Genomic DNA, 23234 nt, shown 5'->3' with positions numbered 1-23234 from the left:
GAATTAAAAAAGGTCACATATGCTAACTGCATTGCAGAAGGTCAGGATTTGCCATTTAAGATGACTGGATTAACAACTTTTCTTCAACTATGAAAGGGCTGATTGTTCCAAATAGACAGTGGGTAGGGCTGAGACACATACAGGACCTTTGCAGTCCCAGCCAATGACAGTAAAGTGCTGCCATCAGTCCCCTGGCTAGCAGGTGGGGCCTGGTGACCACAGAGAGAAGACTGATCTGAGTGTCTGAAGGCAGAGGCCAGGGTGGAAGCCATAGCTTCTAAATGTAAAGGAAGTGGTTATGTTCACAGAGGCAAGAGACTGCCAGCTAAATGTGGTTCTGTTTCAAGGTCCCACATGGCCAAGTCCTGTGGGAACAAATTCCACAGCACCTGCCACAGGGACTGAAAGTATGGGTTGCTACTCCACCTGGAACTCCCACCATGAAGGCACCCTTGGGCAGCAGCCCCTCTAAGCAGAACCAGAGTCAAAAAAGCAAAGGGGAGACAGCCAGCAGACAAAGGAACCAGGGCCGGCTGGAGGACATGCTGGAGCGGGTGACCGGAATGGCTGGGGGCTGGGGGCACTGCTCCCAAGTTCTTAACTGGAAGGACATCACTAATGCCACCTCCCTCCCAGATGGTAGCCGCGAATGTTAAAGAGCATGAAGCGAGGGAAACGCCTGGCACGGTCCCAGCTGCACAGCAGAGCCGAGTCCGTGCCACATCTGTCCTTTGGATCCTGTCCCCCAGCTTGTGGCCTCTGCTGTGGACTTGGGGGCCACCATGGGTGAGAAGTCACGTGGTGACCACTCACCAGGTACCTCCCCACGCTGGGCACATTGGGATCTCATGCTCGTTCTCTCGCTGAATCCTCATCAAACTGAGGCAGGCATTCACCTTTCTCACTGTGGATAAAGGAAGCTGAGGTTCAGAGGATGCCAGCTGGTCCTGGGTCACCACTGGCCGAGAAGCCTGGGTTCTTGAAGCCACGCCTGCCTGGCAGGAGAAGCTGGGCTCCTGCGGGCCTCGCCTGTGGCCGGGGCTCCAGGGCGGGGAGAACAATGGAGGTCCCCGTGGCAGCGCCTCTACCTGGAGGGGCTGGGCAGGGAACACGACACCGTCAACTTGAAACAAATTTTTATTTTGTGTGCTGGTCTGGTCGGTCCATGGCCACAGGTAAGTGGTAACTAGAAATAGTTAGGAGGGGAGGAGAAGGGACCAGCGGTCTGGACGCAGGAGGAGTGGTGAAGGGTTGGGGACGGAGGGGAGGGGAGGCTGAAGAAGGACCCAGCCAGGTAGGTGGGTGTCCCAGGCTAGAGAAAGAACACAGCTCTCCCCACCAGTCCACCCTAAAGTGAGGGCTTAGTCAGAGCTCAGGCCAGGCTGGTTCGGGGCCCGTGTTGCCCTCTCTGGCCCGGGCAACACCACCCCCACCCCAGACAGTGATTCTTCCTGAGGGCTTAATGCTCTTGAGATGGGTCTGGAAGAATCTTAATACCTCCTGCCTGCCCTCCCTGTACTCCAATTAGAGCTTCCCAATCTGGGGCTCGGGCCCTTCACTCTTGTGCTCCTGTAGCAGTCGCGCTGGGGCTATGTGGGCAAATAGGGGTTCTGTTCCTGCCTGGCTCAGAGGAACAGTGGGCACCCCCACCAACAGGAAGGGCTGCTGAGCGCACCCTGAGTGGGCAGCCCCGAGTCCTGGTCCTCTGGCCCGAGACCCAACAAGACTCAGAGTCCAAGTTCAAGCAGGAGGCAGCCCTGGGGAGGGCGAGGCGAGAGCATCCAACGTGACAGAATTGGCTGAGGAGGGGTCACCCCAGTCAGCTAAACAAACAGAAGATTGTCTCAGAAGGGCAAGAAAAGCCATCAGCTGTCTCTAGGTCAAGGGCGAGGGTCAGAGATGGGGGAAGGAGGATCCTACTATCCAATCGCCAATACCCCCTCCACATCTACGGGTTACAGCTTAAGAGCTTTTGGCATTAACTGTTTGGGGGTTCAAGGGAAGCAAGAGGGAGAAAGAGAACAGGGAACCACCACTCTTGGCTCTGCTAAGATCCCCAAGTCCTGGAAGGAGGACTCCAGTACCAGCAGACACTCCCACCTGGACGCCCGCAGCCACAAGGCGGCTCCAGGCACAGAGAATGGACACGGGGGGGGGGGCCGCATGCCAGCCCCTGACAGCCCCGGAAGGTTCGCACAGACACACACAGACAGACGTACGGACAGGCAGCCAGCTAGCTCCTGGAGGCCGGTGGCCAGCCACAGAGGAAAAAGGAGAAAGACGCCCAGGGCCCTGATCGGCCGCGCTCCTGCACCTCAGACATACACCCCCACACACAACCACACACACACTAGATAGAGAGATAGATATATAATAAAAAGAATAAAAACTAAGGGCCCGGATGTACAAAAAAGGTGTGAGTGAGGAAGAAGGCGGGGAGGAGGGTGGGAGATGATGGTCAGTCCTCTCTGGGAGTCTGGCCACCTTCCTCAGCTTATAAATTACAGCCCCCCTGGAAAACGGGGGTTGGGGGGAATGATGAGGCTCCGGCTGCGGCTGGGGAGGGTGAGTGGCTCCAGGGCTGCTCTGGTTCCTCTGGTGGAGCCGGGGCCAGAGCACCAGGATCCCTCGGGTGATGGAGGTGGGCCGGGGAGACTCAGCAGCCGCTGGCGGGAGTCATGCAGGCCCCCTGGGACTTCACCTTGTGACGCTGGCCCCCCCGTCGCCGGCCCCCACTGCTGGGCTTGGGCTGAAAGAGAGAAGGAAGAGCTTGAGAAGCAGTGGCCCGCTGGGCCCGGGGCAGCACAGAGCACAGAGGGGCTGTGGGAAGCGGGGGCCGCCCATGAGCGAGCGACTTTCTGGGACGGAGCCGGCGCCCACCCTGCCTTCCTCGCAGGTGGCGGGTCCCAGGGATCCGGCTGTGGGAAAGGGGGGCCGCCCATGAGCAAGTAGCTCTCTGGGACGGAGCCGGCACCCATCCTGCCTTCCTTGCAGGTGGTGGGTCCCAGGGATCAGGGTGTGAGGAGCAGTTCAGGGAGCACACAGCGGGCAGGAGCTAACGTGCCGCCGCTGACAGGTGCAGGGGAGGCGGCGGGGAGACTCGACGAGAGGACGAGGGGAGAGCAGCAAGGATGGGTCCAGGCTGAAGCTCTCTCCAGAGAGGGGTCAGGGAAGACCCTGGAAAGGAGCAATGTGGGGGCGCCAGGAGAGGACTCCAGGGCCCAGAGCTGGCCGGAGGTTCTGAGCGAGAGCCACACGGACCGGGGCCCGAGGCCACCCACCCCTCAGGAGGTGCCATGTCGGGGAAGGGCCCTGAAGACAGACTCTTTCGGACACCTGGGGCTGCAGTGTGCACATATCACTTGTACTCTCACACACACACCACTCGCTCTTACTGTGACAGGGAAACTGACATGTTTTTATTCTTTTTCATTAAAACTAAATGCTGGTCCGACTCATTAAGTTGACTTCACGTAGGCCACATCTCAAGTTTGAAAAATACTGCCTTAAGAGACCAAAAGCTCCCACCTGGAGAGCACAGACAGGCCTGGAGTGTGGAGAAACACCCACTGAGGAACTCAAGGACATGACAGGCTGGCAAAGGCTGCCCAGGGTCTTGTGTGAGTCACCTCTACCCCCCAACTCTCGTCCCTGCCCACCCGAGGTGGTCAGGGGTCGGACTGGCTGGGGAAGCACTCACCTGTGGCTGGAGACTGCTGGATGCAGCCAGCTGGGTGGCCCCAAGGGAGCAAGCTTCATCTCCTGGTGGGGGGCCTCCCACTGTGGGCCCTCCAGAGGGGCCCCCCTCTTCTCGTTTGGGCAGGGGACCCTTTTTCGTCGACTGCATTTTGATCTGCTGGGGCTTGGAGTTCATTGGGGAGTTGTTGGTGGTCTGCAGGAGCTGCCAGAGCCAAGGGGTGAGGGCGAGACTGGAGTTGCCGGCCACGACACGGGCTCAGCTGCCCCCGACCCACCCCAAGGTCTCAGCGACCTCCCAGTCCTGGCCTGGCCGGGCCTGGGCGAGGCAGGGAGGGCTGGGGGGTGAGGAAGGGCAGTGGGGCAGCAAGACGCCCTCTCCACTCAGTGTGCTCGGGCTGCCGTGGTCAGGGCCCAGCCCAGAAGGGTTCCAGGCTGTCCCCCGCCCTGGCTGCTCTTCCCACAATCTGTGAACCCCAGCATCTGCTACTCAGCCCAGCTCCCAGGCTGGGAGTCCAGCCTGCCCTGAGTACCTCCTGCTGCCCGTGGAACAAGAGTCTGGGGCAAGTTTTCATTTCAGGATTCCCAAAGAGACCAAGTGAGTCTCTCAGGAGCGGGAAGAATTTGGAGCACTGCCATCAGAATTCTTAAGAGCTACCACCCAGGAAGGACTGACTCAGAGCCTTCCCTGATGATCCCAGTTCAATCTCAAAGCAGGGAACAGGTCTGGCTGCATCCTCAAGGGCACTAGAGCATGTGCTAGTAGCTTCAGCCAAATCCTCAGCCAGTCCGAAGCAAGGGGGCCTTCAAAGACATGATCCTCCCCTCTCCCCAACACACACTGCAGGCCCAGGGTCACGCAGATGGGCCTAAGGCCATTCTGGAAAGAAAGCAAGCCTGAGCCTGATTTCAAGATCTCAGACAGGCTATATGGAGCAGGGGTCAGACCACTCTCTCAAGGGCCCTTACTCAAGGCCACGGATGAAGTCTGCAGAGGGGATGAGGCGGGCTCCAAGACACAAAGAGCTCGAGCCTATGCCCCACTGCTGGCCAGCACTCGCTCCAACTGGACCCACTGCTGTAAGGGCACTGCCCCAGCCAGGCCACTGGAGCTTGTGCCCAGCTTCTCAGAGGTCGACTCCGCCTAGTCTGGACATCCTCCCACCACTCTCTCCTACCAACGACTGCCATGCCTCAACTCCACCTTCTCTCCACCGCGGCTGCCACCAAAGCCCAGAAGGACAGGAGGTCTAGGGACGCCTCTCAGGGCAGCAGAGCAGATGGCGCTTAGTTAGGTTTCACAGGGCTTCTCAAAAAGAGCGTGCTGTGCTCACAGGCTAGAACTGGAAGGCCCCGGTACTTCCCACAGGCAGGCAAAGTGGTCTGCCCAGACATACCTTAGTGATGGTGCCCACGGCCTTGGTGCGGCCTTCCCGGAACACCAGCCGCTGGTCTATGTGCAGGTACTCGGGGGTCTTGATGAAGCGGAAATGAACGGTGGCCTTGTCCCCAGTGCGCAGACAGTCCTTATCCATGCTCAGGATGGTGGCCGTCTGCCTGATGCTCCCACAGTGCACTGCCAAGGGAGCCAAGAAGTCAGCAGGAGCCTGAGCCGCCCAGGGGCCTCAGGGCAGGGGAAGCAGTGAGTGAAAGCATGAACCATGCTCGAGCTGTGTGGTAGGCTGAACCTGGAGGGGCCGAGTGTGGCTAAGTGAGCTGGAGGCCTGTTCTTGGATGGATCCTGCCTCATACTCTCCCACTTTGTCCTCCACTTATAGACTGAACACAGGCACTCAGCTGGCATGAGAGCCTTCTCTGGACTTTGGGCTTCTTGATGGCAGCGCCCCCACCCACCTTGTCTTTGTCCCCCAGCACCTTAACATCACCGCCTGGCACACAGCAGTGCTTGGCAGACGTCCGCTGAAGGACTGAGTATGAGGTCGCTGAGGGCAGGTCTGAGTCTCCAGTGCCCAGCGCAGAGCCAGTGCTCGGTTAGTGTTTGCAAGAATGAACAGACCACAGGCTGCAGCTTGTAGGTGGAACAGAGGGGATGGTGTCACTAAACAGGACAGAGACCTGACTCTTGGCTTCAGCTGAAACTTTGGGGTGTGGGCTGCTGGAGCCGGGGACTTCTGGCTGGCAGTGTCCTTCAACACCTACCCATGGCCTGGTACCGCGGGCTGATTGTGGTGGGGTGATGAAGGACCAGGATCTCGGCCTCAAACTCCCAGGAAGCTTGGGGATTCAGGCGTGGAGAAACCATCACCATGCCCTTCCGGATGGATGAGCGCTTGATCTGAAAACAAGAGGGAACCCCAGACCTCAGGGACAGTAATGCTATCTGGCTTCACACCCTGATGTAGCAGGGCAGGAGTCCCTCTGTGAACCGGGACCAACAGGGCCTTAACTTCCCATTGCACTGGACCACCAGCTTTCTAGGGCAGACTGCCCCAGGCAGACTTTAGGGCTCCGTCAGGGGGTAGTTACTGGGGGGTCAGGAAAGACTTCAGTCCGAAAGTGGCATTTCAGCCAGACCTTGTGGATGGGCTAGAATTATGTGACTGGCCAAAGGGCAAAGGCAGGCAAGTACTCAAGTGGGAGAAACAGGGTAAGCACAATACAACTGATGGAAAGTAGAAGTCTGGCCTTGCTGGTTAATTTGTTTGGTGGGAAAAGTGGGTGACCCAGGAGCCAGCAGTCACTCCAGTCCCCTGCCCCAGGAACTGAAAGCTGAATGGCAAGAGAATCTGCTACAGACCTCAACAGCCCCGGGTAGAAAGACCCTCTGCACAGCGGGCAGGCCCCCAGCGGACCTCACCCCTGGTGCAGGGTACCACGGCCAGACACTGTGGAGGAGCACAGCTCAGGAGGCTGCAGGCCTGGGTTCAAGTCCTGATGTGCTCCCCGAGAGCCCGACAAGTCACCCAGGCTCTCTGGGCCTCAGCTCCTCACCTGTAAAAGTGAGGTCAGCACTCCCTGCCTTGCAGAGCGGCTGCTGAAAGCTGGAGGTGAGTCAGAGCCCAGCATGACACAGAGCCCGAGGGAACTTGTAGCTTTCTCCACTCACCTTCTTCAGCGCAAAGGAGGCAGTCTGGCCCCCGCGCACCTCCTTGACAGGCATGCGCTTGCGATGGATGGATTTGACAGCAATCGACAGGAAGTTACCCAAGGGATCTGGGCCCAGCAGCAGCGTGTCATTCAGCTTGATCAGGCCCCTCAGTGTTGTCCCGGACACCACGGTCCCCACACCCTGCAGGGAAGACCCCAGACCAGTGAGTCTATCTGCACCACAGACTGGTCCCAGTAGCCCCGGAGGAAATACTGCTGCTCAGCCTCCCAACCCTGTTCAGTCCACCGGAACCCACGCACCGGGACAGAGTAGGTGTCGTCAATCTGAAACTCAGCAGGCTCCTCCTCCCGGTAGCTGGTGCGAGGGGAGAGGAGGTTGAGGAACATCTTTAGCAGGTCGAGGTTCTCGCCTGTGACATTGGAGATTTGGAATATCGGGCACATCCTGGTGGGGGGGCGGTGTGGAGAGACAGGAAGAAAGGCGCTCACATGGCGAGCTCCTGCCTGAGCCAGGAGGAGCAGCAGGAGGGCTCCTGGCACAGCTGCTGCAACTGAGGGTGCCCCCACCACCCCTTCACTGGCCTCCCAGGCCCTGCCAAGTCCACCGACTCCTGTCTGAGGCCTCTCCTAACACTATTTTGTCCCTGAAATCTGTCCCTTCCTCTCTTGTCTTGGCACCACTGCCCTATTCCGGGTGCTCGTAAGTACCCCTTCTTCTTACAGCACACACATCCTTAAATCCTTAACCAACTCTCCACTGATGAGATACCATCTGGGCTCCCTCCTCCCAACACCCCGACCAGTTTATTTCTCTCAGAGTCCTATATTCCAGCCAGACTGGAGAATCCCCCTTCTCCTCATAGCTTTTTTCATTCCCATGCCCTTGTTCATTCTAATCCGGCTGCCTGGATTCCTTCCCTCTTATCCAACTACCAAATCCTCTCATCAGGGAACTATATTCAATATGAAGAGCCCATCTCTAATGCCACCTCCTTCCAGAGAATCCTCCCCAGATGGGTACCCTTGACTCCCTTTGAGTTTTCAGAAAACTTAAAAAAAAAAAAATACTGAAGTATAGTAGTGCTAAATTTTACAGTGCTAAATTTTTCTGTAAAGTGACTCAATTATACACATACATATATATTCAATATATATATTCTTTTCCATTATGGTTTGTCATAGGATATTGAATATGCTACACAGTAGAACCTCACTGTTTATTCATTCTATATACAATAGTTTCCTATCTATCTTCTATCCATGGTTAATCAAACTTCTCAAGATCAGGAATTACATGTTTGCTACATCTAGAATAAGGACTGTATAGGACAGGGACTCAACAAAATGAATGAACTGAAATGGGGCCAACTGAAACATACTCCCTCTGCTGGCCAACTGGTAGTACTAAAGACAGTGCTAGGGCAGAGAGAAAAGGCCAAAATGTCGGGCTGCTCTGGGTCCTGTAGCAAACAGTCCCAAGACTATGAGAGAAGAAGCAGAGTCAACAAAATTCACTACTACCAAAAGACTATCTTTGACCAAGGAGCCAACCACCCTGAAGACAAGGACTGTGCGCAAGTCAACTCTGAGTCCTCAATGCCTAAATGAAAAGACCAGCACAGAACAAACATCCAATAAATATTTATGGAATCAAGGAATTCCCTGGCAGTCAACCACTTTCACTGCTGGCCTGGGTTCAATTGTGGTAACTAAGAGCCCAAAAGTCACCCATCACAGCCAAAAATATATATATATTTATAGAATCAAAGGACATGCTAATGAGTAAATGCCAAAACTCATCTGTGATTAGACAGCTTTTGAGAAACAACAGTATAAAAAAATTAGGGACCTGGTGGTCCAGTGGCTAAGACTCTGCACTCCCAATACAGGGGGCCCGGGTTTGATCTCTGGTCAGGGAACTAGATCCGGAATGCTGCAACTAAGACCCAGTGCAGCCAAATAAATATATATATATTTTAAAAGTCAACAAAAACAGTTATAAAAATGGCTGTGTATCTAACAAACAGCAGCCATGCACAGTGCTAAGTGCTTTATATATATCATTGCCAACACTTACAAGAGCCCTATGAAGAAGATAATACCCATTTCACAGATAAGGACACTGAAGTCTCAGCTAGTACTCCAGCCTCAGTGAGGCCAAGCACCTGAGAACCTGGGTCACTTCATACAGCCCCTGAGCAACATCGCTGAGAGCAGAATCATCTATTTCAACCAATCGCTGTGCCTGTGCCCAACTGACTGCTCCCTACTCATTACCTCTCAGAGCTGAAGTTGGAGGCTGTAACAATCACATCATCCTTGCTCTGCACCAGCACGGGGATCTTCCGGCAGCCCGGTGACTTCAGCAGGCGCTGCAACAGCTTCAGGGTTTCTTAAAGGGTGAAATGGAACAAAATTAGGGGACACAGCCTTCTCTTTGGCCAGGCTTCCAAGGCAAGACAGGTCCACTCATTATTGATGCAGCAGGAGACAGACAGATGCACAGTGTTAAATGCCATAATGCCTGGAGAAGAGAAGGAGGGCCAAAACTGGGTGAATGCTTGCCAGAGCAGGAGGAGACTAATGGGGAGTATGTGCTCAGGTCACAGGTCTGAAACCTGACAGGTTTCTCCAGAGTCTCTAGAAGACTCACATCCTATAAGTAAGTGACTTGGGGGTGCACGAAAAGGACAGTGTTGTTCCTAGAATGCTCTGTTTCCTGGGAAAAAATTCATTTGACAAGAGGATCTCTAGGATGTTTAGACACCTGCAGAAGTCCTTAGGAGGCCCTCCAGAAGGATCATCTCTAACTCTCTTCCACCATCTCTAGCCGAGTCTTGCAACTCTGTTTAGAAGCCTTTGGTTGCAAAAGGCCATCAGACTCTGTCCAAATGTCTCCATATATGCCCAGCTTAGATGGTACAACCCAACCCCTTCTGCCTAAAACCATTTGAAAAGAGATGTCAGATTAGGGACTTCAAGGATCCTGCATTTGTAACCAGAAGGAACAATGAACAGGAGGTAACTCTAGGCTGTGCTCAGACCAAGAGCCAAACAGGGAGGAAGCAGAAGTCTCTGGGCTGGTGGACATTCGGGCCAAGGTCTACACACAGTACAAGGAAGCACAAGATCCCAGGCTGCAGCCCTGGCGGCAGATCACCAAGGAGCCACCGTGGGTGACTGTGCCATAGACTGCTGCTGCCCGCACTTACCTTGTAGGATGTTGGCAGGACACATGTCAATCTTGGTGACCACCACAAACACAGGCACGTTGAGGGCCAACGCCAAGCCCAGGTGCTCCTTGGTCATCCCTACGATGCCAGCGTTGCTGCCCACCTGCCCCGACACAGAGAGAACTATCAGGACAAGGGGGACAGACAGGGCTGCTGGGTGGGCACAGGGGCTCAAAGAAGGCTGAGGGAAGAGAGCACTGCCATCTCTGAGGCCACTATCAGAACAGAACACAGCGGGTGCAAGTCTTGGGCCAGAAACAAAACAGCTGTAGCTGAAAGCTGGGCTGGGCACAGACCGCTTTAACCTCCCATATAACAAGATGGCCTATCAGAATCTGAGGAGACTTGGAAGCAATAAAAAAAAAGACAAACTCAGTCTGGGAAAAGAACTGTCCAGAGTCATCAAAGTGGATTCAGTTTAACATCCCTGGCCCCCAGTTACCCTATCTATAAAATGGGAGGATAATAATATTCACTTTAGAGGGTTCACTTGAGGTTTAAATAACCAAACATGTGTCAAAAGGTCCACACAGAACTAGCAAGAATTAGGTCTTCAAACAAGAGCCGCTGTTACTACTGTTACCATTCCTTCCTGTAACAATAAACATTTTCAAATATCATAAAGGCCAGTTACATGAATTAATGCACATGCACAAGTGTGCTGCAAAAGAAAGAGGAAATTCCTCTCCACTGACAACAGGGTACTCTCTAAGATATGTTTGAAGGGGAGAAAAGCAAGGTGGTATACAGCATGCTACCATGAAGAGTGGTGATTGGATCACTGTTTGAAAAAAAGCAGCTGTAAGACATCCGGAGGAACATCTGAGATAATATAAATGTTTTTAGACTAGATACTATATGATATTAGTGAACTCTTGTTCATTTTCTTGGGTGCAAAAACAGTAGCAGACTGTGCGCTAAAGTATTTTAGGACCTGTGAGAGGCATTTAGGGTGAAGAGTCACAATGTCTATAATGTAATCTACTTTCAATATACACACGTTTGCTGGTATGATTACAAAATATCTCTAAGAGGATGTATAAGAAACTGGCAGTACTGGTTGCGTCTGGAGAAAACGGAACAGAGGCAGAAGAGAGACTTCTCACTCTAAAGTGGAAAGTCTCTAAAGTCCTCAGGTACCTTGTAATTTTTGTACCATATGCATGTATCACTCACTAAAACAAAATAAGGTTAAAATTGCCATGACATATTTATACAGGGTTTCATACATTCCAGAGTGTTTTCAAGTGATGCTCTCACTGGTCATCACGGTTCCCAGGGGAGCTATCACCCCACCAACACAGATGTACCACACGTGTTCCCTCTGCCTACACCACAACCTCTCTACCATCTTCCTCCTAAATCTTCCCATCCCTTCGACCACCTTCCCTAACCTACCCAGATGTGCTTCTCTTCTTCCAAGATGGATAAGAGAATGCTCTCTCTCTGCTGTCTCTATATGTTCAAGGTTTTGGTTTGTTTTTTTTTTTTTTTGGAAACTAATTGCCATGAAACAATAATCAAGTATTTCATTGTTTTACACAGAGATTTTCAGTACTTATCTCCTGACCTAAAAGTCAGATAATATATAACATCTCATTTGGGGTGAAGACATGTCCATTAATTGGCCTTGATCACTGTAGCCATGTTGGAGACCCAGGTTTGATTCCTGGGTTGGGGAGATCCCCTGGAGAAAGAAATGGCAACCCACTCCAGTATTCCTGTCCAGAAAATCCCATGGACAGAGGAGTCTGGAGGGCTACAGCCCATAGGGTCACAAAGTGACTGACACTAACTGTAGCTCAGTTAGAAAAACGCTCATTTTAAACTGATTTCTATACCCTTCTTAAGTTTAATCCAACAACTGCCCCAAATACACTCTCTGCTCTTCCTCTAAAACCCCTTTGGGAAGAGCAGCTTTCCTTAGCCAGTCAAGGTTGGTAAGGGTCCTTTGCAATGTCCAAAGATTCAGGAGACGAAACCACACTGAGACCCTGAGAACCTTGGGCAGAGAGCTGATGAGCGTGTTCACACATGTGCTCTGCCTCTCTTGCTCTCCAGTCTGGAGAAAATTTGCCCAAGAACCTGTTTGTTCGGCAACTTGATCAAGTTTGTACTGAACAGATACTTGCATTTACTCCACTTATTAATACAGGCAGCTGGAGGGACTGAGAAATGGGGAAGGGCTTTGAGAAGGATTTGCCAAAGAAAAACCAGCTTGCCTGCACTCCGTGAAAGCTGTGAAGTCGTGACCAAGGCTGTGGGCCTCACAGACTCCTACTCTCTGGCCAGGAAGATCCAAAAGACCCAACTGCGGGGTTCACAACGTGATCCAGCCCAGAAGCCTCTGCTCCCTTCCCTCTTCAGTTTATCCACGTGGTGAGGTGCTGAAAAGTCTATTCCCACTAGACTGTGAGCTCTAGGGGCGCTCAGGACAGCCTGTTCATGGCTCTATTTTCAGGCCTGGCACGGTGCCAGGGACACAGACGCCTCTCAACAAGCAGCTGTGAGAAGTGGACACCAGTTCCAGGCTTCAGAAGAGACCACCTCTCCAGCCCCTCAGTGGCTGTCTGCATTCACTCCTCCATTTCGTCCCCAGGCCGCCCATCTCTGAGGGTGCTGCCCAACATCATCTCAAAATAGCCCGACCCCAGGAGGAAACACCTCTGAAAGGTGGTGTTTCCTTTCAGAGGTAGTAAGAAACGCCCCAGGAGAACCCTCCTCTACACCTCTCTGAAAAATAAGAGAGGTCTGCAAACGGCACCTTGGTTTCTTTTTGAGGATCTCTTCCTGGCCTCACCTAGGAGAAAGATCAAGGTATACCCATGAGAAGACCGGGCACCCTTGTAACACTTGTGGTCCTTATCCGGTTTCAAAGCCCTAAACCAAAAGGCTCCCGCCTCAGAACAATTTTAAACACTTGCATACCACCACATCCCAGGAGCCTAGCCGAAGACCCCCACCCTCCTCAGCAGCACCTCACTTACCATGAGCATGCAGAAGTCAGGCAAATGGCCAGTCATGCCAAAGACAGTGGTCTTCAGGTACTTCTCATGGCCAGCCAAGTCGATGAAGGTAATCACCTTAGTGGATTTCTCACAGATCTTTGTCCACTCCAGGCTGCCACCGTGGCTGTCTGGTTTGTTTACCACATTTCCTTCACTGTCAAAGCCCAGAATGTCGTTGCCCACACTGCTGGTGCGACCCGACTCAATCTCATGTTTGTGGCGGAAGAGTTTCTGGCGGGCAAAGCCTCGCCCATTGTCCAGCTCCCCATGTGTCAGGACCCCCAGAAGCGTGCTTTTGCCGGCATCCACGTTGCCCACGACCGCTACCCTGCGTGTACACAAACCCATACATTTGTGTGAGAGTTGGTGGGTGAGTGAAGTGAACCCCAGCAACTGGACCTGTAGGGATGGGCTCACCCCTGAGCCTCTCTAGCTCTCTGCTCCTTCGAGCCATGGGTGAGCACGTTGGGAATGCTCTTGGAGCTGTACCCAGGGACTAGAACGTTACTCAGGAGGAACTGAGCTCCCCGACATGAGCCCTAAAGCCAAGAGGGGAACACGATGCTCTCCTCCATGACCCTGGTTTCTAGCCGCCCAGGCTGAGGGGAGGGCAAGTACCCCCACAAAGTGGCCACAGAACGCAGGGCTGGCATCCCTCCCACTCTTTCCAAATGGGAGGATTTAAAGATGAAGAAGTACAGAAACAGAGAATGGAGCCATTGATGTCACTGGACACTCTTTTCAGGCCTCGGGAAGCAAAAGGATGAAGTGAGTGTGCCCAGTGTCAAAGGCTCAGTCGCCATTCCCTACGGTGCCCAGGACCCCAGGTCATGCTGCAGGGGCCTGGAATCCTCCAGGGCCCTCACCTGACTTCCAGGAAGTCATTGTCTCCTACTCGTTTTCGGACCAGGTAATCGCGCACACGGCCCCCAGCCTCTTGCCGCTCCCGCAGGAGGATGACATCAGCCTCTATCTGCTCTGCCATGCTCTTCACGGTGGCGTAGGAGGCCTCCATGTCAGCTTCACTCAGCCCGTACTCAGTCCCATCTGGTGACAACAGTCCACACGTCAGCCTGCCACCAAGTCAGCCAGTTAACCACCCGTCACCAGGGCCCCACCCTGGGCACTGCAGAACATGGCTCTCTCTCTGACACTTCCAACACTCGGGCACGTGTGGAGTTCATAAGTAACAGGGCTTCCCCATTAAGCAGGGCAGTCATTAATTCCTTCAGTGGTAATCACGGGGACTCTCCCAGGTTTCATGCCAAGTCTCACGCTGGGTATGGGGAATACAGGTGCCCTTGGCGGGTTCACAGCCCAGCGGGAGAGACAGGAAATTAATTAATTGCCGTACCGCTTGAGTGCTGTACTACAGAACGGTACAAAGAGAATGTAAAGCATGAGCAGCTAGCATTGCCTAGGGAAGCTGAACACAGCTTTGCAGGGCGCTGACTCCAAGCTGGGCCTCCGAACATGAAAAACGGGCCTGCAGAGAAAGGAGGGAAGACATGCCAGGCAGCAGAGCAAAGCATGGAGCCCAGCAGATCACGGCACGCTCGGGCACCAAGGAGCAGCGTGGTGTGCTGGGGAGCAAGATGTCAAGTGGCAGGAGACCACGTGACAGGTGGAAATGGTTAGGCAGGTGAACATCACACAGCAGCAACACATACATATACCAGGCAGGGAAGCCTTGGGGGCTGCACGGGGGAGTAACATATCAGATCGCCGTGGGACAGAAAGATCTCTTGAGCAGCAGTGTAAAGTGTATGCTGGCAAGCAACAGACCAGAAACAGGGAGCCAAGTTGAGGAAGGAATTCTAATAATACAGTCAAGAGATAACAAGGATAGGAGACAAAGGAAAATGGGGAGAGAATTTATGAATGGCTTTAGGGACAGATTTTTCACAGAGGTGGCTCAGGTGAAGTGTCCAGCAAGGAGCTGGAAAAAATGAGTCTGAGCTTAGGATGAGGAAGGATGGACCAATCAACCAGTAATTTATAGAGTGCCTACTGTCTGACAATCTGGTCAGGTGCTTCCCACACGGAGTCATATTTAATTTCCACAGTAGCTGCCTCCACTTTCCTCCAGCCTGTCTCCCCGAGAGCACCCCTGCTCCTTCCCTGGGCTCACCCCCAACCTCTTTTCTTTTCTGCCTCCCAAGACCCTGCAGCTCCTTCTCTCATCTGCTTCCACTATCTCCCCTTACAAACAAGCTCAAGTCATTCCTAAACTAAACGAGACCCAACCCTTCTTCCTATGCCCCAGCAAATGTACTGTGCTTCCATCCCTGCCAGGGGACACTTGGTGACTGTACTTCCTCACCACCTACTCACTGATCTGCTGCCTCTGGAAAAAAACTGGCTTTCAAGTCATCAGTGGCCTTCTACCCTCATCCAAAGTCCTTTTCTCGAGCCCTGCAGAGTCAACGCCACTGGCCACTGTCCCCCTGTTGACTGAAGCACCTCACTCCCACTCTACTGCCTTATAACCTGAACTCTTTTTTTCCTTTTATTTATTTACTTTTGGCCATGCCTTGCCACATGTGGGATTAGTTCCCCAACCAGGGATTGAACTAGTGCCCCCTGCACTGGGAGCTCAAAGCCTTGACCACTAAACCACCAGGGAAGTCCCCCAAATTCTTCTGCTTCACCTCCTGCCCTCTGGTTCCTCCTTCTGTCTCCTCTGCTGGCTCTTCCTGCTCCTTTCCCTCGATGTCAGCCTTTTTCAGTAGTTGATCAGTGGCCCTCTTCTCTGTCCTTGAACATGACCCTCGACTATATTCTATGGCTTCCACTGTCATTTGAAAACTACAAAAAACATTCATAACTAGTCCTCTTCCCAGAGCTCTATCCACTCCCTTTCTAAACAACAGCACAAAAACTAACAGCATTAACAAAGCATGTCAGTCCTCCCTGCAGCCCTATGAGTTAGATACTACTGTTCCCATTTAGTACCGGGGTACACAGAACCCAGAGGTCTCAGAGCTGGGAGGGAGCAGAGGGGCCATGGGTCTTCTGATTCCACACCTAGAGCCTTTTCCTTTGGCAAGGGCTCCTCCTAATGTCAGACCAGTTCCTCCTGATGCCTTCCCTGTTTCTGATGACACTACTATCCTTCCAGTCACCCAAGATTAATACTCATCACTCCAGTCCTGCCAAGTCTAGCTTTCCTTGTTCCTGCTCTCCTTTCTTTGGAAATCCAATGTCACCAGTCTGATTCAGGCCCTTATTTACTTGTATCACCACAAGATCCCTGTCTCAGCAAATCCCATCTGTTTCCTCCAACTCATCCTGCATAGATGCACAAGCTCAAGTTCCTAAACAATGCACAGTTGACGTTGTCGCTTTTGAGTCAAAGCCTTGGAAGGGCTCCCCAGGCCCGGCTGTGTTCAGTTCTAATTCCTTAGAGGCGTCCATCATTTACTCCACCCCTTCCCCATCCTCCCCTCCTAAATTCTGTTCCAGTGCAGATGGCCCAGTCACCATCTCCCATGTTGTCTGCATTTTGCCAGCTCTATACCTTTGCTCACGTATTTCCTACCCTGGAAAGCCCATCAGCACATCTCCACTTGTCAAAAGCCTACCCATTCTGCTCCCTTATGAAATTTACCACGGAATAGTGTTTTGAATATGTCTTCACCCACTATACACAAGCATCTCGAGGATAAGGACCGTATCTCAAACATCCCTGGACACTCCATGAGGGGTGCCTTTCCTATACTAAGTCTGCAAATGTCTGCAAAATGCTAAACCAAATGAACAAAAAGGGAGCAGTTGGGTCAAGAAACTTCTAAATGCATGGCCAAGTGAGCTCTAGGAATCTTCAGGATTAGGGAAGGGCTTGGAACTGTTCCTGAGAGAAGGCCGGCTGCCTTGCCATTCTGGCCAGACTCAAAACTCTATCCAAACTTTTCTGCTTCTGTTACAGTGAAAAGCAACGCTTTCAGGCTCTATCTCACACCAGGGGGCAATCAACATGTCACCTATCCATCCAGGGCTCCCTCCCACCTATCCATCCAGGGCTCCCAGTATTCTGTGACTGAAAGTACCCCCAGTCACATCAGCCTTCTCCAGCATGTCCTCACTTGGTAGGAGTGGAAAAAAAGCCAAGGAGAAAAGTCAGAGGTCCAATCACTAAGGGCCACATATTAAGCCATGCAGGAAGCTAGTCAGATTTTGGTCCTGCCTCACCCTCCTGCTCAACATGCAGCAGAGGGTCCCCAAACTTTTAGGACACAAATCTAAATGCTTTGGTATGGCATTCAAAGACTCTCAGAGCTGGGCCCTGACTACCTGTCCAGTCTCCCTTCCTGACACTCCCAATCTCACCCTCACTCCCACTTTACCTCTGATCCACCAAATACTCCACAATCACAATGCCTCCATGCCTCTGTGCTTGTGGCTTTCTCGGCTCACTCACTACTGCCTCCACTCATCTAGGAAACTCCTATTCATCCTTTAGAATTCACTCATCGGGCACCTCCTTCTGTAGCAAGACTTTTAAGCCTTCTTTGACCCTGCCACAAAGTTATCATACTCCTTCCACACTTCCTGAGCTTTGAATGCAGTACCTACTTCTTAGAAAGTCATGATTTAATATTTGAGGAATGAACAAGGCTCTTTTTAAAAGAGATCTCATGGTAAATCAATTATAACCTGGAACCTTTAAAAAATGACTACTAATAGTAGCTAAGCATTTATATAGTGCTTACTATATTTACATGCCAAATGTTAATCCTCACCATGATACCAAGGGCTAGATTCTATTATTATCCCCATTTTAAGGCAAGGGAAAGAACCCGTAAGGCAAACTCAGACCTGCCAGTTTCCAGAATCTAACCTAACTACAGAATTTGAACTAACTAATCACGGTGCCTCCTTTTAATATCAATCTTTAGAATGTATATTTAAAGAGCACACTCCTCCACCCTGCTTAGAATTTTTTAAAAACCTAATTTATCCATACAAATTTCTCTGAGGTGGGGGTGGTGGTGGTGGCATCAGCCCCATTTTACAGAAGAAGGAAGTAGTAAACAGAGGGGAAGCACCAAATATACATAGAAAGTCAGTGATGAAGTTGACCCCTAGGGGCTTTGCATCTAGTTCAGTCTTCCATTTGAAGTTCAACTTGTTTAACTAGTTGCAATCTTTTTCTACCTCTAAAGAATTCCAGCAGGAAGGAGTCACTATGAATCTAATAGCATCCAATTGGTAGATGCCAAGATAATGCTTGGGTGTGTAAGACACATGTTAATGAATGTTTGTTCTTATGCTTTGCCATGGGAGGGTTAATTAACTGTGAGCCATCAGGGTTTGGTAAAGTTCACTAAAAGTTCATATTAAAGAATAAGGGAGCAGTGGGGGCTTTAAGGGGCTTCTCTGGTGGCTCAGACTGTAAAGAATCCGCCTGCAGTGCAGGAGACCCGGGTTCAATCCCTGGGTTGGGAAGATCCTCTGGAGCAGGGAATGGCCACCCACTCCAGTATTCTGGCCTGGAGAACTCGATGGACAGAGGAGCTTGGCTGGCTAGGGTCCATGGGTTGCAGAGTCAAACTCAACTGAGCTTTAAGAATTTGCGTCTTCAACAAACAGTACCAAGACTTGTCAGAATTGACCTAGATGTTGTTTTCTTCAATTTTGTAAGTTTGAAGTGACCTTTAAGTGGTTCATCCTATTATAGCAGGCCAGATGTGACACAAAGGCTTTTCAAAAGGCTACCAATAAACCCCTAGTCACCAAATGGAATGGCCTTTTCTGAACCTAACTCTCCCTGCTATCTCCGTAACACTTGACAATGCTGACCATCTCTCTCTCTCTCAACATGAACCTCTTGCTTTGCCTATCTCTCTCACCATGCCTTCTTTAAAGTGATAAGACCTGAAACTGGGGAGGTGGCAGCAAAGACAGAAAGGAAAGGATAAACATGAGAAACATTTCAAAGGAAGGCAGAGCAGTATTGGCAGATCAAACCCTTCTTCCTTGTGTCAATTTTGCAGCATTTCTAAATGCTGTTTTCTACTGAAGTTAATTATGTATATGCCATCTTTCCTTCTCAGGACAGAGGCCAGATTTTAAGTATCCAAAAGTGTTTTGCAACAGTGTCAAGACCTTAGAAGGATACTTAATAAATATTTGTCAAACAGCTCAAAACTGATTTTGAGATTTCTACCATCTTAGACTCACACTATAAAAGAATTATTACCTGTCTTTATAAAAACCTACATTCAGTAAAGAGAACTAGTCCTTTAATGATGCACAGAGGTCTACTTAAACTTCTCGAAAAGATGACAGACAAGATCTAGAACAGGCTAAATTGATAACTGTTAAACAAGCCCAGCTGCCTTTTTAGCAAAGATAATGTCTAAATGAATATAAGAGTAAATAAGCAGGCTTTGCATTGAGAGTATAAACTAGGAATGACCAGGGGCAGGAAGCCCAGGATATAATCTGGGATTCTGTCAGGGGGATGGCCTTCCTCTAAAACAATGGGCCCCTAAAGTGGAACAAGAGGGCTGGAGGGCAATAACAAGTCCCTTCCAGAATGGCAACAAGCCTACATATGTGATAGGATCTCACAGCTATTCCCACTGAATGGTCAGTGTGGATCAGGGCAAGGCAGCCTTGATGAAGAGAGGAAATCTGGATGTCCTTTTCTTGCTGACATCAAGAAGTATCACGAAGGTTCTCTGCTAAGCAGGCAACAAGTAGCAATGGGATTGGCAAATCAGGGTTGGAGGGGAAGATCTAGAGCTGCCTAGGGAAGACTTAATTCTAGACCTAACTGTGACTTACTCTATTATCTCAGACAAGAAGTTTCCTTGCTCTGTGCTTCATCACACCTTATGCAAATGCAGGGTACTAGAAGCAGAAAAGAAGCATCCGTAGAATCTCTTGGAAAGTGAATCTTTAAAGTCAAGCACATTAGGACCACTATGGTGGGAATTAACATTATCCCTGTACTTTCATGTTCTCCCAGCAGTTCTGCAGACACTAAAGAGTCACTGCAACTGAGACACACGAACAGGAAAAGTTGATAAAAGAGGGAAAATGTGCTCTAAATAATGTTTTTAAAAATAAAGTGAAAGGAAAACTATGCTCACCTGATCCCTGCCCAATGACATATATGGTCTCTCCGCATCCCTCGTCCATCCTCTCCCACATTTGCCGAAGTAGGCTGTCATACTGCTCTGATGTAGGGCTCACTAGAACCAGCTAGAAGAGAAACCAACAGCCTTAGGACCGCACTTACTAGAAGAGCACCACAGCCAAAGCAGATCAACAGCCTGACCAAAGACCCTGACTGAACCCCACTGCGCCCTGACCTAAACTAGCTTCGCAGCCCTCTCATGGCCTCTTTGCCTCTCCTTAAATAGCCTTTGAGCTCAAGGCCTTATGAGTATGTTCGAACCCCAACCCACAGAAAAGAGGGTGTGAGCAGCCTGCCTCCTGCTGCTTAACAGGAGGGGCAGGACCCACAGGGACTGACAATGTGGCATGGTAGGTAGAAATTAATGAGCAGTGCTTTACACCTACATGCCAAGGTCTTCTACCTGCAGCTTGCAAATCACAGGACAGGGATCTCATACATTGCCATGCTCTCCATCCAAGGCCAATGGTTCCCATAATAACATAAGAATTCTGTTTCATCTTGCCTTGGCTATCTTGATTATTTAGGAATCGGCAGTAAAAACTGCTGCAAGATTTATCTTTATCCACAAAACACCCTTACCTCTAAGATAGGTATCAGTACCATCATTTTGTGAATTTCTGCCAATAACATTAAAATATCAACCACTTATTTGAGGAGGCTGTTTACCAACAGGCAAGTCAAATCCCATTCTCTGTCATGTGTGACCTTGGACAAAGAACTTAACCTCTGAGTCTCAGTTTTTTAGTCTACAAAATGGAGATACTCATACCTACCTCCTAAGGCCACTGTAGAGACCAAATAAGATAACATGTAAAGCAGCCACTCCACAGCTCAATAAGTGGTAATTACAGTTTTCTCCACGCAGTCATTCCTAGATGAAACTAGCTACCACAATTCATTAATGCTCTCTCTCTCTGGAAGCTCTTGGAGTCTTATGTCCATCCCCACATTTAACTATCACAAATATATACACTTACAGCTTCTAACCTTTTCCTCAGGAATCAGTCTATTCAACCCATCTCTTCTCTCTCGTCACATCAGTTTTTTTCAATATCATCAATATTAATTTACATATAGCTTCTTTAAAATAATGAGAAGGACTTCCTCAGCTTCATGACGAAGACACACCTCCCTACCCTGGAACATTAAATAAGTTGGTCAGGAAATAAATCTGTTTGCAACTCTGCAGGGCCATTTCCCACTGTTTTCACGCTTCTTCAGCACCTTGGCCATGAACTGACATCTAGTTCATCTGCTTCCGAGTCAAGTGCATCTCTTACAATTTCCTGAGTTGACTCATCAGAGCCTGTACTTTGAACCTAGGTGCTGGGTCTTCTGCATTGTGTCCCATTGTCTCATACACGTCCCCTGATCATCCTCTTTGAACCCGGCCAGCCTCACTATGGCATTAGAGGCACCAGAGAGGACCCTGTGTTAAGGTGGAGCACTGTCGTCTAAATGCTCAGTGGAGATTAGAGGGAGAGAGTTGTTGGTTTCAAGAAAGTTCTCTCCAGTTTAAATCAAGTTTCGTGCAGTTTTGTCACCACAGACTAAAAAAATCACAAATGTTTTCAAAACTCATTAAAGATTTCTATTGTAAGTATCCAACAACAGGTAGGAGGTGGGATGGGTGTGCTATCTTGCATCAGCAGCTATTTAATCTGCACAGAGAATCATCAGTTCCTTCAATTCCCTTCCAACATTTACTTAGTAAGTAACCAGCAGTGTAGTAGATTTCTTACATACATTTCTCATTTTTACTACCTATTTGTACTAAAAAGATGATGAAGCTGGAGAACTGAGAGGTTAAGACACTTTCCCAAGGTCACAGAACCTTTTTAACTGGCAGGGAGGAAAGGGAACCCAGCCCGGTCCGACTCCCAAGCTGGCATTCTTTCCTTTAGCAACGTTAGGAACCTTCAAAACGCCAGTCCCAAATTATACTTAATTATTTATCCCCGCCCCCACCAAAGCCAAGCAGAAGGTTGAGCCCTTAAAATCCTGCCCACCTTCTCAAATGCTCAGAAAATACGATCTAAAACGTCTTTCATTATTCCAGTCATACAAGCTAAGGTTCCACTCCCAGAAGACGAAACTATGGGTCATGTCCATCTTTCACTTTTGTTTTGGGTGGATTTCTAAAGGAGACATTCTTGACTGAGTGACTACTTAATATTTCCTTTCTCGACATCAGGAAGAGCCGCAGCTGCCTCCCGGCTCCCCCTCGGACTACCTGATCCTCCCACGCTCGCCCTGCCCGAGCCACCTTCGACCCGCGGCTGCCGTGGACAGTCCACGGAGAGAGTCCCTCTCGATCTCCCGGGAAGGCGGCACCGCGTGGGGACCGTCACTGCGCGGGCAGCTGCCGGCGTCGGGCGCCCGCGTTCCACGTGGCGGAGCCGAGGGGTTGTGATCTCGGCGGGAGCCGGACGGCTGGGAGGCCGGGTGGGCGCCACCAGAGACCGACGGCGGTGCCCGCGGGCAGCCGGAGCCGCCCCTCGCCTGGGAGCCCGCCGCGCGTCCCGCACTTACAGGTGGGCGGGCTCGGCCCCTCCCGCCCCCGCCGTCGCCCCAGAGACGGCTCGGCCCACCGCCCGGTTCCCCCTCAGTGCCCCGTCCCCTCAGCCGCCGGCGCCCGGGGCCTACCTTGCTGGTGAGGTCCAGCTCTGGTTCGCCGTTGAGCGCCTCGCCGTCCTCGCTGCAGTCCGAGTCGAAGCCGCCATGGAGCCGGGCGGCAGCCGCCGCGGCCCTGGCCGCCCCCGGAGAGCTGGGCTCGGGGGCGAACATAGAGGCCGGGACCGGCGACTCCATCGGGGAGCGACTCCGCTCCGCCGCCATCTTTAATAACTTAGGCTAATTCGTAGCCGGCCTCCCCTCCCTCCTCAGCTTATTTGCCTAAACTATGCGCGGCCACGCCCCCAAACCGTATCAGAATAATTTATGCGAAACTTCTCCCGCCGCGTAGAGGGTGACACGTATCTCTAGCTAAGAAACAATCGACCGGCCCTCTCGGCCACCAATCGCTGCAGCTCGTACAAGTACCTAATGAATAATTAAAGACGCCCAAAGCCCAACAAC

General features: G+C 51.1%; 1 protein-coding gene across 1 annotated transcript; it reads right to left on the bottom strand.

Annotated features, from left to right (window-relative positions):
* Positions 1–1119: 1119 nt before the first annotated feature.
* GTPBP1 (GTP binding protein 1) lies at positions 1120–23234 on the bottom strand. The gene is made up of 12 exons (XM_020896444.2): positions 22803–23234; positions 20107–20218; positions 13873–14053; positions 12986–13334; positions 9978–10101; positions 9043–9157; positions 7066–7210; positions 6764–6946; positions 5857–5992; positions 5094–5272; positions 3701–3901; positions 1120–2749 (listed from the first exon to the last, which is right to left on the bottom strand). Exons 1-12 carry the CDS (start codon positions 22992–22994, stop codon positions 2657–2659), a joined length of 2010 nt encoding a protein of 669 aa, XP_020752103.1. The 5' UTR covers positions 22995–23234; the 3' UTR covers positions 1120–2656.

The sequence above is a fragment of the Odocoileus virginianus genome, chromosome 23 (genome assembly GCF_023699985.2).
Source record: "Odocoileus virginianus isolate 20LAN1187 ecotype Illinois chromosome 23, Ovbor_1.2, whole genome shotgun sequence".
Lineage (NCBI taxonomy): Eukaryota > Metazoa > Chordata > Mammalia > Artiodactyla > Cervidae > Odocoileus > Odocoileus virginianus.
Note: the sequence above shows the minus strand (reverse complement) of the source record. Positions and strands in the feature narration are given on the sequence as shown.